This window comes from Pelophylax lessonae, assembly GCF_965119305.1.
Source record: "Pelophylax lessonae genome assembly, chromosome: 6".
NCBI classification, from domain to species: domain Eukaryota; kingdom Metazoa; phylum Chordata; class Amphibia; order Anura; family Ranidae; genus Pelophylax; species Pelophylax lessonae.
In genome coordinates this window covers 35,279,880-35,295,155 of record NC_138773.1, presented here as the reverse complement: position 1 = coordinate 35,295,155, position 15,276 = coordinate 35,279,880, and the positions used below count along the sequence as shown (strand labels likewise).

The 15,276-nt window shown below is 45.6% G+C and overlaps 1 protein-coding gene across 1 annotated transcript in view; it reads left to right on the top strand.

Moving 5' to 3' along the window:
* The window catches only part of LOC309558526 (uncharacterized protein), a 71,979-nt gene that overhangs the window by 15,103 nt on the left and 41,600 nt on the right, over positions 1-15,276 (top strand). The window contains exons 3-7 of the mRNA XM_082261606.1: positions 5,409-5,537; positions 5,618-5,715; positions 7,713-7,839; positions 14,023-14,117; positions 14,770-14,950. Of these exons, the coding sequence (XP_082117732.1) occupies positions 5,409-5,537; positions 5,618-5,715; positions 7,713-7,839; positions 14,023-14,117; positions 14,770-14,950 (630 nt within the window). The remainder of the gene's footprint in view (positions 1-5,408; positions 5,538-5,617; positions 5,716-7,712; positions 7,840-14,022; positions 14,118-14,769; positions 14,951-15,276) is intronic.

The window sequence follows — 15,276 nt, the reverse complement described above, 5'->3', positions numbered from 1 at the left end:
ATTGAAAAAATGTAGTGAAGTAAAAGTGGAAGTAGGAGAAAAAAATTCTACTCTAGGAAAGAACAGATACCGCCTTTCGGTACTTAAGTACAGTAGTGAAGTAGTTCTACTCAGTTACTATACATCTCTGGGAACAGGAAGCAGGCTAAAGTCAGAACAGGCATTGTAGTCTCAAATCAGGAAAAGGAAGTAGGCTAAAGGACAGGCAATGTAGGGTTATGTGAAGTAAAAATTGTCTCTTTGCTGAATATAAGGGTATGTCTCTTTTTTGGACTGGCCTGTCTCTTTCCTGGATGGGGATGTCTCTTTGCTGGACTGGGCTGTCTTTTTTGGATTGGATTGGACTATCTCTTTGCTGGATTGAGCCATCTTTGCTGAATATATGGGGGATACCTCTTTGCTGGATTGGGATGTCTCTTTGGATATATGGGGATGTCTCTGCTGGATTGGGCTATATCTTTTCTGAATGTATGTAGCTGTCTCTTTGATGGATGGGGATGCCTCTTTGCTGGATTGGGCCATCCATTTGACGGATGGGCCATCTGTTTGCTGGATTCAGCCATCTTTGATGAATATATGGGGGATACCTCTTTGCTGGATTGGGATGTCTCTTTGGATATATGGGGATGTCTCTGCTGGATTGGGCTATATCTTTTCTGAATGTATGTAGCTGTCTCTTTGATGGATGGGAAAGCCTCTTTGCTGGATTGGGCTGCCTCTTCATTGGATTTGGCCATCCATTTGACGGATGGGCCATCTGTTTGCTGGATTCAGCCATCTTTGCTAAATATATGGGGATACCTCTTTGCTGGATTGGGATGTCTCTTTGGATATATGGGGATGTCTCTGCTAGATTGGGCTGTATCTTTTCTGAATTTATGTAGCTGTCTCTTTGCAGGATGGAGATGTCTATTTGCTGGATTGGGCTGCCTCTTCATTGGATTTGGCCATCCATTTGACAGATGGGCCATCTGTTTGCTAGATTGGGCCGTCTATTTGCTGGATATATGGGGATGTCTCTACTGGATGGAGCACTATCTTTGGTGGGTCGGGCTATCTCTTTGCTGAATATATGGGTCTGTCTTTCTATTGAATTGGGATGTCTCTTTGCTAAATATATGGGCTTGTCTCTTTTCTGGATTGGGAACCAGGGCTTTTTTTTCTCAGAGAATAGGTTCAGGAACTCTTCTCTTTTAAGTCACCCTTCGCCTCTGCCCCTTACCCACCTCCAAGAACCGTTCCTTGGTTCCGCCCCTTACCCACCTCCTAATACCGCCCCTTTTAGAGAATAGAGACCCAAGTATTATTTTGTGGTGCTAAGTATTTTGGATGGAACAAGAAAGACAGTAAAATAGATCTAGCATGGACACTCCAACGACAATAGATACACCCCAGCAGCAATAGATTCCCAACAGCCAGCATCAATAGACCCTCCAGCAGCCAGAAACAAAGACCCCTCCCTCAACAGTACATCCCTGCCAGCAACAATTGACCCCCTGCAACATAAGATTCACCCCAGCAACAATAGATACCTACCAGCAACAATAGACCCCCCCCCCTGCAAAAATAGATCCCTTCCAGCAACAAAAGGTTCCTCAGTAGCCAGCATCAATAGACCCCTTCCTCTACAGTACCTTCCTCCCAGCCAGTGCTGTATTTTGGCCTAGGCCAACAAGGCCCAGGCCTAGGGCAGCACTTTGCGGGGGGCAGCAAAAAAGCCACCCCCCACCACCTGAGACTCTATTGGCCACTGGTTGCTAGAACCACCTCTCTCACCCCCTCTCTCTCTTACTCACCCTCCCTTCTCACTCTCTAACTCCTCCTCTCTCCCTCCCTCTCACCTCCCTCTCTCTTTCTCACCCCCTCTCTCTCTATCAACCCCCTCTCTCTCTCTCGCTCTCATCTCCCTCTCTCATCCCCCTCTCACTCTCTCTCTCAACCCCCCTCTCTCTCGCTCATCCCCCCTCTCTCACTCATCCCCCCTGTCTCTCTCTCATCCCCCACTCTCTCTCATCCCCCCACTCTCTCAACCCCCCCACTCTCACCCCCCACTCTCTTTCCCTCCCTCACCCAACCCCTCTCTCTCTCTCTCCCTCCATCACCCAATCCCTCTCTCTCTCTCTCTTTCATCCCCCCTCCCTCCCTCACCCACCCCCCTCTCATCCCCTCTCACTCTCTCTCTCATCCCCACTCTCTCTCGCTCTCTCTCTCTCTCTCAAGCCCCCTCTCTCTCGCTCATCCCCCTCTCTCACTCATCCCCCCTGTCTCTCTCTCATCCCCCACTCTCTCTCATCCCCCCACTCTCTCAACCCCCCCCACTCTCACCCCCCACTCTCTTTCCCTCCCTCACCCAACCCCTCTCTCTCTCTCTCCCTCCATCACCCAATCCCTCTCTCTCTCTCTCTTTCATCCCCCCTCCCTCCCTCACCCACCCCCCCTCTCATCCCCTCTCACTCTCTCTCTCATCCCCACTCTCTCTCGCTCTCTGTCTCTCTCTCAACCCCCTCTCTCTCGCTCATCCCCCTCTCTCACTCATCCCCCCTGTCTCTCTCTCATCCCCCCACTGTCACCCCCCACTCTCTTCCCCTCCCTCACCCAACCCCTCTCTCTCTCTCCCTCCATCACCCAATCCCTCTCTCGCTCTCTCTTTCATCCCCCCTCCCTCACCCACCCCCACCCTCTCTCTCCCACCCCCTCTCACCCCCCCTCTTATGAGATCTCAGGGGGTTCATGCTGGGACTTGTAGTCCTTCAATTTTGGAGGAAGACACATCCGTTAAAAAAGGAGTGGGGAAAATTTAAATGGGGAGGGCGCCCAATTTTAGTCTTGCCTAGGGCAGCACAAAACCAAAATACACCACTGCTCCCAGCAACAACTGATCCCCAGCAACATACATTACATACAGTACATACATTCAGTTCTGGAGGTGCCGGAACTGCGTTCCCCCGCGTTCCCGCTGAAAAAAAGCTCTGTTCATAACTAATCCCAAAAGTTCACCGTGTGTCTAGTTTGTAATGTCTTTGCATGCTTATATGAATTCCACTGTTCAGTCCCTTTGAAATATTAAAATATAAAATAAATAGGTTGGTCCTTTAATACTTACAGTTCTCACAAGCTCAAGAGTGTGCTTGCTGGTTGCATTTGTACTGAAGCTTTGCTGTTGATAGGGGATAGCCCTTTCCTTTAAAGAGACCTGGTTGCCAGAACATTTATTTCATCAAAAATCTTTAAAAAAAAAATGTTCAAAAATGTATACTCACTAAAAGTAAAATATATTCTCTCTCTAGGGAAATGTGATCACTTTGACCATTCTCCTCTTTGTTTTGGGCAAAGATTTTTTTTACCCATTTTGTATGCTTTATCAATTATGACTAGTAAATAGATTTATTTTGAGAAATACAGATGAATATAGTCAAAGTTTTCACTAAGTTGGTGGGCTTCCCTATGCTTTTGTGAGAAGATCCACAAAATGATGTTAAGACCTGGGGCTAAGAAATACTAATAAAAATAGAAAAAGTACGGCGCCAACATACAGTATATCAAACATTCAGTGTGAGAAAAGTCCAATTCAGGTCAATGTTACAGTCCCACAAAAAAAGGATGATATAATGAACCCCAAGAGGCAGGGAACCGAGAAGTCCAACACCAGAGTGGGATCAAATAAGGGGAGGAAAGGACCACCACGTGCACCAGTAAGGATGTCCGCTTACCAAAACATATTCACCACCGATTAAGGATATTCAAAACAGGCGTGTTTCCAAATGATTTTCCAAGGCACAGGCAAACCACCAACCAGCAGTAGCGGTCACTTAGGTATGTGTAGGTAGCGATTCCAAACCTTCAATAGATGCTCAGCTTTAACCACTTTACCACCGGAGGATTTTGCTGTCTTACGTCCAGGCCACTTTTTGCGATTCGGCGCTGTGCGACTTTAACTGACAATTGCGCGGTCGTGCGACGCCGTACCCAAACGAAATTTACGTCTTTTTTTTCCCACAAACAGAGCTTTCTTATGGTGGTATTTGATCACCTGTGCGATTTTTACTTTTTGCGCTATAAACAAAAAAGTGTGTTTATTTTGAAAAAATAACATTTTTTTATATGAAATCCCCCCCCCCAAAAAATGTAAAAATCAAATTTTTAAAAAAATTTTTGGCCATTTGTTTTCTGCTACCTATGTTTGGTAAAAAAAAATCACAATAAGCGTATTTTGATTGGTTTACGCAAAAGTTATTGCGTTTACTAACTAAGGGAAAGATTTCTGTCATTTTTGGTGTTTTTTTTTTTTTTAACGAGTAATGGCGGCGATCTGCGTTTTTTTTTTTTTTTGCGGGACTGCGACATTGCGGCGGACAGATCGGACCCTTGACTGACATTTTTGACACTTTTGGGGGTACCAGTGACATTACTGCAGTAATCAGTGCTATATACAGTATATGCACTGTTACTGTAAAAATTACACTGGCAGGGAAAGGGTTCATTTTATTGGAGAGGGAGGGGTTAATGTATGCCTGGTGCTTACTAACGTGTGTGGGGGGAGCTGACTGAGTGAGTCAGGGACAGATCGGATGTTCAGCTATGCTGAACGATGCTATCTGTCACTGTCTGTCACTTAGGAGATCCGCCCGCTCTGTTTACACAAGCGGGCGGATCTCCACACTCGATTCCCCGACGATCGGGGAAGAGCGGCCGCGATCGCCGCCGCTCCTCCCCTGGCCCGACTCCCGCTGTGACAGAAAACAGCGGGAGCGCGCCTCCGGCGGCGCGCGAGCGCCGCCTACAAGGGGAGGAGTCCAGCGACGTAGGTCTACGTCGCTGGACGATAACGAGTTACATTGCTGCAGTAGCAGCAATGTGAGCAGACGTCAAGTGGTTGATAGACCATGTACCTCCAAAGATAAAGAGGAGACTCCAATGGCATAGTATAACTCTTTATTGTAAATAGTAAAAGTAAATTGGCAACTTCCAATTCCCTTTGGACATCCTTACTGGTGCACGTGGTGGTCCTTTCCTCCCCTTATTTGATCCCACTCTGGTGTTGGACTTCTCGGTTCCCTGCCTCTTGGGGTTCCTGAATTGGACTTTTCTCACACTGAATGTTTGATATATGTTGGCGCTGTACTTTTTCTATTTTTATTTATGATTCAATTTACCTATGTACCGGCAGCCTGTATTTATTCACATTTATTACCTTTAGTGTCAACAAGCGCGGTTGGTTTTTATCTGTTTAAGAAATACTAATGAATCTAGTCAAAAATGTCACTAAGTTGGTGGGATTCCCTATGCTTTTGTGAGAAGTTCCACAAAATGAGGCCTGGGGCTAAGACTGTAGACCTCTGATCTTTAAGTTTACTTTATCTCTTTTTTTTCCACTTTTAAATTGCTATTTTCTTCTGAGATTTCTTTAGGTACTACATGGATGCAAGAGATTGTGGACTCCATAATGAATGATGGTGATGTAGAGAAGACCAAGCGTGCTCCCACCAATGAACGTTCTCCATTTCTAGAGATGTTCTCCCCGCCTCCCTTACCTTCTGGCAAGTTTGGGTTAAGTTTTTATACAGCTTAGTTCATGAAATTCTGAACTTGCTATTGACAACTTCACTTCTTTCTTCAGGTGTAGATGTTTTGAATATTACTCCATCACCCCGACAAATAAAAACTCATCTTCCGTTTGAGCTGATGCCGAAATCTTTCTGGGAGCAAAAGTGTAAGGTAGGAGTGAGGATGGGATGAATGAAAGCACCACATTGAAAAGTGTGATTTACAAACATACCATCATACTTGGGGTTAAAGAGGTTGTAAACCCCCAAAAAAATGTTTTTTTTCTTTTTGCAAGCTGCAAGAGAAACACATAATGAGCTAGTATGCATCGCATACTAGCTCATTATGAAATACTTACCTTAGAACACAGGTGTCAAACACAAGGCCCCTGGGCAGAATCTGGCCCTCCCGGCCATTTTCTGTGGCCCTCACGCCTCTCCTGTAGCTGCTGGAGAGCTCCAGTCCTCCTGTACTGTCTACTTTCCAGCAATGCCTCCAGCTTTATCCTAACAGCAGCACAAGGTAAGGGGGGTAGTATTACAGATACAACCAGCCCTTTTGAGGGCAATCATAATGCTGATGCGGCCCACAATAAAATTGGAGTTTGACACCCCTGCCTTAGAACGAGCCCCCGCCGTGCCGCCCGCTCCCCTGTATGACGGGCGACATGTCCAGTCGCCCGTCTTCCGGGATCGCGGCATCCGGCCATCTGATTGGCCGGAGCCGCGGTGACGTCACTCCCGCGCACGCGCGCGGGAGCCGACGGTCACGGCACGGGGCTCTGAAGGAACGGCACGAGCGGCCGTTCCTTCAGAGCGCATGCGCCAGTGGCGTCACTGGCTGCATGTAAGGTAAATATCTCCTAAACGGTGCATGTTTCGGAGATTTTTACAGTACCTATAGGTAAGCCTTATCATAGGATCACCTATAGGTACAAGTTACAGAGGAGGGTTTACTTCCTCTTTGAGAGTAGAAATTTTTGCTTGATTCAGCATTTCCCAGACCATGATCTGCTGGGTACTATTATCAAGACTTTGCAAAATCCACCATTCTAATTACCATTTCTGACACACCTAGAGAGGCATTGGCAGAGTTGTATAAAGTACTCGAAACCCATACTTGAGTAAAAGTACAAGTGCTCGATCAAAAAGTGACTTGAGTAGAAGTGGAAGTGCTCGATCAAAAAGTGACTTGAGTAGAAGTGGAAGTGCTCAATCAAAAAGTGACTTGAGTAGAAGTACTAAAGTATTCAACATTTTTTGTACTTAAGTATTGCAAGTAGTTTTTTTTTAAAATGTTGCTACTCAAGTACTGAAAGTAAAAGTACAAGTACTGTGTTATGTAATTATTAAAGAAAGAAGTCAAAAGTTTGAACATCATATTGTTTTTTATTATTTCAAATGCAGCTTTTATTTATACATACAGTAGCATTTATTTTGGTATGCGCTGATAATACACATGTTTTGAGCTTCATGAAACCTGCCATCTACTGTTCTGGCAGTGGTAATTTTTATAAGAGTAACTATGCAGCACAAAAAAAAAAAAAAAATATCGGAGTAGAAGTATTGAAATCATCGAAAAAATGTAGTGAAGTAAAAGTGGAAGTAGGAGAAAAAAATTCTACTCCAGGAAAGTACAGATACCGCCTTTCGGTACTTAAGTACAGTAGTGAAGTAGTTCTACTTAGTTACTATACATCTCTAGGCATTTGAGCAGGTTTGGCTCCTATTAATTTCAGTGGGGTTTGGGTTTAGCAGCCGTACCTCTTTGAAGTTTGACAAACTTTGCCCGTACTGAATCTATGGCAGTTCAGCTCATCACTATTTGGTACATCTCTTGCAAACTCTGGTGAGACCTCTGTGCTGAGTTCCTGGGTTTACACATCTTCTGTAAGGTCTTGTCAATCAACATGCTTCCCCTACTGTTTATAACTGGTGACCATCAATTCCCCCTTTGAGATGTTATTTCCCATAAATTCTGACCAAGACATAGTACCACCAGTCTTTGGGAAATATTGGTTTAGCTAAAAACATTTTTCCACTCCCCAGTATAATTTGATTCTACAAAACATATGTAGATCACAAGAAATACTTCCCAAATGCTGATGTTTACAGGATAATTTTAAGCACATACAAAACAATGATTGTGTATTCTTCTTCCGTCTGCAGACAGTTTACGTTGCTCGAAATGCAAAGGACACCGCGGTGTCATATTATTTCTTTGATCAGATGAATAAGACTCAGCCTGACCCCGGAACCTGGGATCAGTATGTGGAGAAGTTCCTAAAGGGCGAAGGTATGTAGACTTTACATTCATCTAAGGTCTGTAGTGGTTTTTTTTTTTTTTCTTCCTAGAATCATTAACCGGTATTTTCAAGGCAAATTGTCATGTCACCTGTCATAAAATATAAATAATAAACCTATTTTTAAATGGCAAATGCAATAGGAAGCTAGATTTCTCCTCTACAATGCTAGACAGTGCTGGAGATTGTAGAAGGCACTACGCAGGGCTTCTACATAATTTCCTTTAGACAGAGAATTGTGCTGTCAATTTAAAGCAGCCTTTTTTCAACCAGGGTGCCCAGGCACCCTGGGGTGCCTTGAGGTCTCTTCAGGGGGTGCCTTGGCACAATGCCTAAAAATTACCCCAAAATTGTATACAAGCCAGTGGTTGGATTAAACCTGCCTTTTAGTTTAGTTTTCATTGTATACCATTACAACCTTCTAGCTGCCAACCTCCTAATGACCAATGGCATCATCAGTTGAAAAGTAGGGTGTCAGTAGCCTGCATATCATCCTTGTTTGACCCTCCCTTGCCTCTCTCCATCAGCTTGGGGGTCTCAAAACTGAGGAAGAAGAGAAACATTGGAATAGTAGTCAGTACCATTTTGCAAAAATGTATTTGCTTCGAAGAATAAATCACCTCTAATGTTGGGTGTCCTACTTGTATTGATGTTGCTGCATTAAGTAAAAATATTAGAATGGGGCACCTTAACCACTTAAGTACCGGAAGATTTTACCCCCTTCCTGACCAGGGGGTATTTTGCGATTCGGCACTGCGTGACTTTAACGGACAATTGCGCGGTCATGCGACGCTGTATCTAAACGAATTTGGCGTCCTTTTTTTCCCACAAACAGAGCTTTCTTTTGGTGGTATTTGATCACCTGTGCGATTTTTTGATCACGCGCTATAAACAAAAAAAGAGTGTAAATTTAGCAAAAATAGCAATATTTTTCACATTTTTTTATATGAAATTCCCCCCAAAAAAATGTAAAAATCTAAATTTTTTAACATTTTCAGCCAATTTGTTTTATGCTACATATGTTTGGTAAAAAAATCGCAAAAAGCGTATTTTGATTGGTTTGCGCAAAAGTTATCGCGTTTACTAACAAAGGGAAAGATTTTTGTCATTTTTGTTGTTTTTTTTTTAACGCGTAATGGCGGCGATCTGCGATTTTTTTGCGGTACTGCGACATTGCAGCGGACAGATCGGACCCTTGACTGACATTTTTGCCACTTTTGGGGTTACCAGTGACATTTCTACAGTAATCAGTGCTATACATATGCATCGTTACTGTAAAAATACACTGGCAGTGAAGGGGTTAACTTTTTTTGAAAGGGAGAGGCTATGTGTGTCCCTAGGGGCGTGCTTTCTACTGTGATTGGCTGTGGCTTCAGATGTATGAAGAGTGATCAACGGTTCTACATAGTAGAACCGTATGATCATCCTTCATACACAGGGGAGAATGACAGGCAGCTTGTTTACACAAGCCGCCTGACTTTCTCCCTCTCACCCGCCGATTGCAGAGTGACCGGCGGACATCGGGTCCGCCAGTCACACGCGCGGGGGGGTCCGTGACCACGCAGGAGCGGGAGCGCGCCTCCGGCGGCGCGCGCTCGCTCCCTAGACCCTCACAAGCTAGTGACGTAGCCCTACGTCACTTTGCCTGTGAGGGGCTGACCGCCGACGTAGATAGTCGTGCGGCGGTCGGCAAGTGGTTAAGACTGTCCATAATTTTGGAGGGTGCCTAATGAATATTTCTAATTTTAAAGGGTGCCTTGACTGAAAAAAGGTTGAGAAACACTGATCTAAAGGTCTGTAGATGGAGCTAGGTGTGGGTTTTAAGCAGCTACAGCAGCAGCAAGAGGGACTATCAGGGACCCATGCAGCAGGTGCTCATTCCTGTGCAGGAGGTGCTCAATGTTATGCGCATGTGCAGAGCTATGAGCATAGAAGCCCAAGACGAGCAAGGACTAGGACGCGCATACATACGGGCACATGCGTGGATACATTTTAGCGCCCAGCAGTGCCTTCCTGGCTTAAGTGCTGGATTGTTTCTAGCTCTGGTTTCTGTGTTCCTGATTCTAATCCAAGACTGCTAACCTTGTTCCTGACCCGGCTACGTCTGACAAGAGTGACAGCACTATAGTCAGCAATGCATCTAGGCGCAGTAAGAGTGACATTGCTGCAGCGATATTCCTGCAAAAGGAAGAGTGCTGTAACCATATCAAAGGGAGTGGTTCTACTGGCGGAATCAACAATCAAGATTTTGTTTGACATTTTAGTGAATGTGCTATATAAATACTGTTTAATAATAATATCCTCTTTGTGGCACATTTTGACTTCCCTCTCCTCCAAAGGCTGGAGACAGAGAGAAGTATTCTATAGTATAACATCTGTTTCCTGTTAAAAAGATTCACCTTTACTTCCTGTCCTATAGACACTTCAGGAAGTGAGGAAAAATATCTTTTGACAGTTGACACTGGACTGTGACCAACAGTACAGGAATTGCCTATTCAAACCTATGCAGTGTTAAAGTGCAGATTCAGGTAGACCAGCACTGGATCTTTACCAGCTGCACACAGCATAGCAGGCTGCGGCCATTGGAGAAAATAAGAACAGACCTGCAGAAGGGGACACAGCTGATTGTACTGAGGTGGATAGGAAGAGGAGCAGTAGGGATTTTTGCCTATACATGAACTTGCACTTTAAATATTGCAAAAAGTGCTTCTGCCACAAAACTTATTGTATACATGTGCCTCATTGAAAGAATAGAAATGTCTTTTTTATTTGTAAAGCCTTAAAATATTCACTTGACATAAATAGGAACAAGGATGTAGGCAGGTGTGTCCAAGGGGGATGTTCTATAGTAGCCAGTGAGTTTGGGCTTCCTAGGTTAGGGAAAAGTACCACCGGTTTCCCAGGCTCTTTGGTCTTTGGGTCCTACCAGGTATATATATATATATATATATATATATATATATATATATATATATATATATATATATATATATATACTGTATAAGGCCAGGCTCAAGACACTACTAGTAATGCATACTACCAGTTAGGGACTCACACCTTTACAGGTATAGCAGGTTTTCCAGGCATTGGGCCTGATGTGGGTCTGCCATTGTTACCGATTACCTTCCCAGCCCATGTGAGCTGCGATCCTGGGTGTGAGAACTGAGACATTGACAACTCCGGCATCTTTGTTTGGTTGTTTTATTGTAATTTTAGGGGATGGGAAAAGGGAATGAGTGGGATACTCCTTTGGCTCAACTAGGTACAACTCCAGGACTTTATAGTAGAAATGCCCATTAGCACTGTCTTGACGCCAGCCAACGCTTACTGGCGATTTGAACACACTGTATCTCTGAAAGCTGTGCTGGAACTCCGACTTAAGTCCAGAAGATCCGGGACTGTAGAATATTGAATTTCTGACACTGCTGGCACTCAAAAGTCACTGACTACTCCCTCCAGCCTTGCACTGGCTTGAGGTAGGTTAATGTGAATTCCTGTATGGCTGCTGCAACTCTCCTCTGGCACCTCTACACTGTGCACTAACTCTTCAGGGCCCAGACTGAGGCGCCCCCTTTACACTTCAGGGTCCTCAACCTAGGAACCAGTGGCGGCTGGTGCTCAAAATGTTTGGGGGGTGCAAACAGAAAAATGTAATAGGCATTGCTTTGCGGCAAAAAACGCGCTAAATTGCGTGACTTTGAGGTCACAAAAGTGTGAAAGGGGCCTTCAGTAATCAAGGTATAGTGGGCCCTCTTCAATGCAGAGTGACCAATGTGCCCCCATCAATGCAGAGTGACCAATGTGCCCCCATCAATGCAGAGTGACCAGTGTGCCCCCATCAATGCAGAGTGACCAGTGTGCCCCCTTCAATGCAGAGTGACCAGTGTGCCCCCTTCAATGCAGAGTGACCAGTGACCAGTGTGCCCCCATCAATGCAGAGTGACCAGTGTGCTCCCATAGATGCAGAGTGACCAGTGTGCCCCCTTCAATGCAGAGTAATCAGTGTGCCCCCATAAATGCAGAGTGACCAGTGACCAGTGTGCCCCCTTCAATGCAGAGTGACCAGTGTGCCCCCATAAATGCAGAGTGACCAGTGACCAGTGTGCCCCCTTCAATGCAGAGTGACCAGTGTTCCCCCATCAATGCAGAGTGACCAGTGTTCCCCCATCAATGCAGAGTGACCAGTGTGCCCCCATAAATGCAGAGTGACCAGTGACCAGTGTGCCCCCTTTAATGCAGAGTCACCAGTGTGCCCCCTTTAATGCAGAGTGACCAGTGTGACCCCTTTAATGCAGAGTGACCAGTGTGACCCCTTCAATGCAGAGTGATCAGTGACCAGTGTGCCCCCATCAATGCAGAGTGACCAGTGTGCCCCCATCAATGCAGAGTGACCAGTGTGCCCCCATAAATGCAGAGTAACCAGTGACCAGTGTGCCCCCATCAATGCAGAGTGACCAGTGTGCCCCCATAAATGCAGAGTAACCAGTGACCAGTGTGCCCCCATAAATGCAGAGTGACCAGTGTGCCCCCTTCAATGCAGAGTGACCAGTGACCAGTGTGCCCCCTTCAATGCAGAGTGACCAGTGACCAGTGTGCCCCCATAAATGCAGAGTGACCATTGCACTTACCTGATTTGCAGCGGCGGCTTGTCCTCAGTCCCTTGCGTCTCCCTGCGTCTCCTCGAGTCCTGCCTCCTTCTCCTTCTTGGCCAATGGCATGGGTTCGTCTCGGACCCGCTTCCTGATTGGCCAGGAGGAGGATCAGTGTGACGATAGCGAATATTCATTCGCTATTGTTACACAAATGGGTGGGCTCAGGACTCAGTGTTCTGCGCCCCGGGCCCACCCTTTTCTGAAGCCTATTAGAGCCTCTGGCTCTAATCACGTGCTTCAGAAAAAAAAAAAACATTGAACTCCATGCATCTGGCGCCTCCAACGCACCAGCCGCCACTGCTAGGCACCCCCTCTAATACTTCAGGGTCCTCCGACCAGGCACCCCCTTTACAGCTAGCTGACGCTTGGATCCCAGAACCTTCTTCGGAGTGCTCCCCTCTAACACTAGGCAGATCCCCAGGGGCAATCCGCAGTTCTCATGATCTGTGTAGGCTTTCCTGTAACTGGACTCCTCTTTCTCTCCGCTGGTTCTCGGCACACCGGATCCCCGCAGCTCAACTAAGCATCCTCTGGATTCTTAGACAGCACCCCGAGACATCCACTTCCTCAAACAGGAGGAGAGACAGCCATTCTCTCCCTCCTGGGACTCTACTCCCTCCAAAGACGCTGAGTCATGCACTCCCCTCAAACTTAAACCTACTTCCAGAATCCTCTGTGGCAGAATCTGCCTTCTGGGGTAGATACAAGCCTGAATGTGTCTCTGATTGGGTTTCCTCCACTGCCCTATGAGAAGCCTCTCACAGAGCCAGTGGGGAGACTCCCCACTCAGCAGACACACATGGAAGCCATGACACCCTAATGAAAAAAAACAATCATGGCCCTGCTGTTAGGCAGACAAGGCCCACTATACATTTACCTAGCACCTACTTGTAGGGTGCTACACAGGTATTCTTTGGCAGCCACAGAATAGTTAGCTAGGCGTGAGGCTGGGATGCTCTTATGTTGGCATAGGTGACAGGTCCTCGGGTAGTAAGCAGGGTGCTCTTTTGTCTTCTTCCCTAGCGGTCGGTTCCCTAAAAGTAATTTGGGGCAAATATGCAGTACGGAGACCCTATGTACCTAGCTGAATGGTACAGGAGAAGGAGTTAAATATGTGCACACACGAGGTCTGCGCTAGTGCATTGCGGTACCCCATTCTTTCACTGGCAGTGAGGTAGCAGAGATATGCTGGACTGGTGGAAAGGGCATAGCCTCTGCGGTGTCCCTTCTAATGCAACATACATTGAGGAAGGTGTGTAATGACATGGGACAGAATGCTTTACAGAGGGACTACTCTACACAGTACATGGCTTAACATAGACATGGCCCCATCTGGTCCCAGTCATTGATGGGAATGCACATACGAGAAAGGTACCCCATTGGGCAGGATGACTAGACCCGCCACTGAAGAACTGAATGCATGCCTGAAAGGCCTTTTAAGCAGATAAAATGCTCTTAGAGGTCTCCCTGCTCCGAAAAAAGTGACAGAGTTTTTACTACGACTACCATTCTCTTCTTTCATAGTTCCCTGGGGAAGCTGGTTCAATCATGTGATCCGCTGGTGGGATGCCAAGGAGAAGCACAACATCCTCTATGTGTTCTATGAAAATATAAAAAAGGTGAGGTGGGGAATTGAGGGGTAATGGGATAAAGGTATTTTCTTTGAAAGCTAAAGGTGTCCTGCTGCAGGAAGTATGCTGATAGGAGGAGAGTGAATAGTGACAGAGAGGTGAGCTCATGAGTGTGTGGTGTCTCCTCTACTCTCTAGTCGCAGGGTGGAGGGAAGACCCATGAGTGAAAATGAAACTGCAACAACAAAAAGCTGTGATGTGGGGTACAGTGTATACATTTCAGGACTGGATGGACAGAATGAACAGAAAAAAACCCTTTAGTGGGTAAAATGGATAACTTGCCTGGAGTTCAACTCTAAACATATCATGAACATAACCTCATATCAGTTAATATATCCCTGTGCTAATGCCCCAGCTACTGTAAATGATCCCAGTTCTGTGTCTAATGAAATATATTTCCCATGATTGTCAGCTTTATCTATTGGCCATAATGTGGTATGAAATGCCATAATCAGGTAATACCACTAGATGGGGCTGACGATCATGGGAAATACACGTTCGACGCATTACGAGGATTTTGTGTTATGGTTGTACGAATGCTTAAAATGAAGTGTTGTGGGGGAGGGGTCTAGCCTCTTATCTGTTGGTTATGTCCATGATAGTTGTCCTCAAAGCTTATTACATAAACCTTTCTGAACAGGACCCAAAACGAGAGATACGAAAAGTGATGGAGTTTCTGGGGAAGAACCTATCTGAAGAAGTGTTGGATAAGGTCTGTCACCACACTTCTTTCAAAGTCATGAAGGAAAACCCAATGGCAAATTATTCCACCATTTCTAGTTTAATCCTGGACCAGGCCCATTCACCCTTTATGAGGAAAGGTAAGGTTTTGTAAATGGTTCATGCCCACAAAAAAAAGATTAAGTGTTTTTTTTAAGACAAAGGATATTCAGAGAGTACATTTGGTGGAGCTCTGTTTCTACAATTTTAGTTGAAACTTTATATTTAGATTTCCCCACAACAATGACCCCGCTAATGGCAATATATAAGGCTATTACAAGGGATACTATTGGGAATACGAGGGATCTCCTAGTCAAACTGTCCACCATTTGTGACTCCTAGAGCATTGGATCAGGGACATAGCGGCAAATCCAGAGACAGAAACAGGTTTCAGGAGACAGAAGCTGAGGGTTTCAGCAGATGGGGC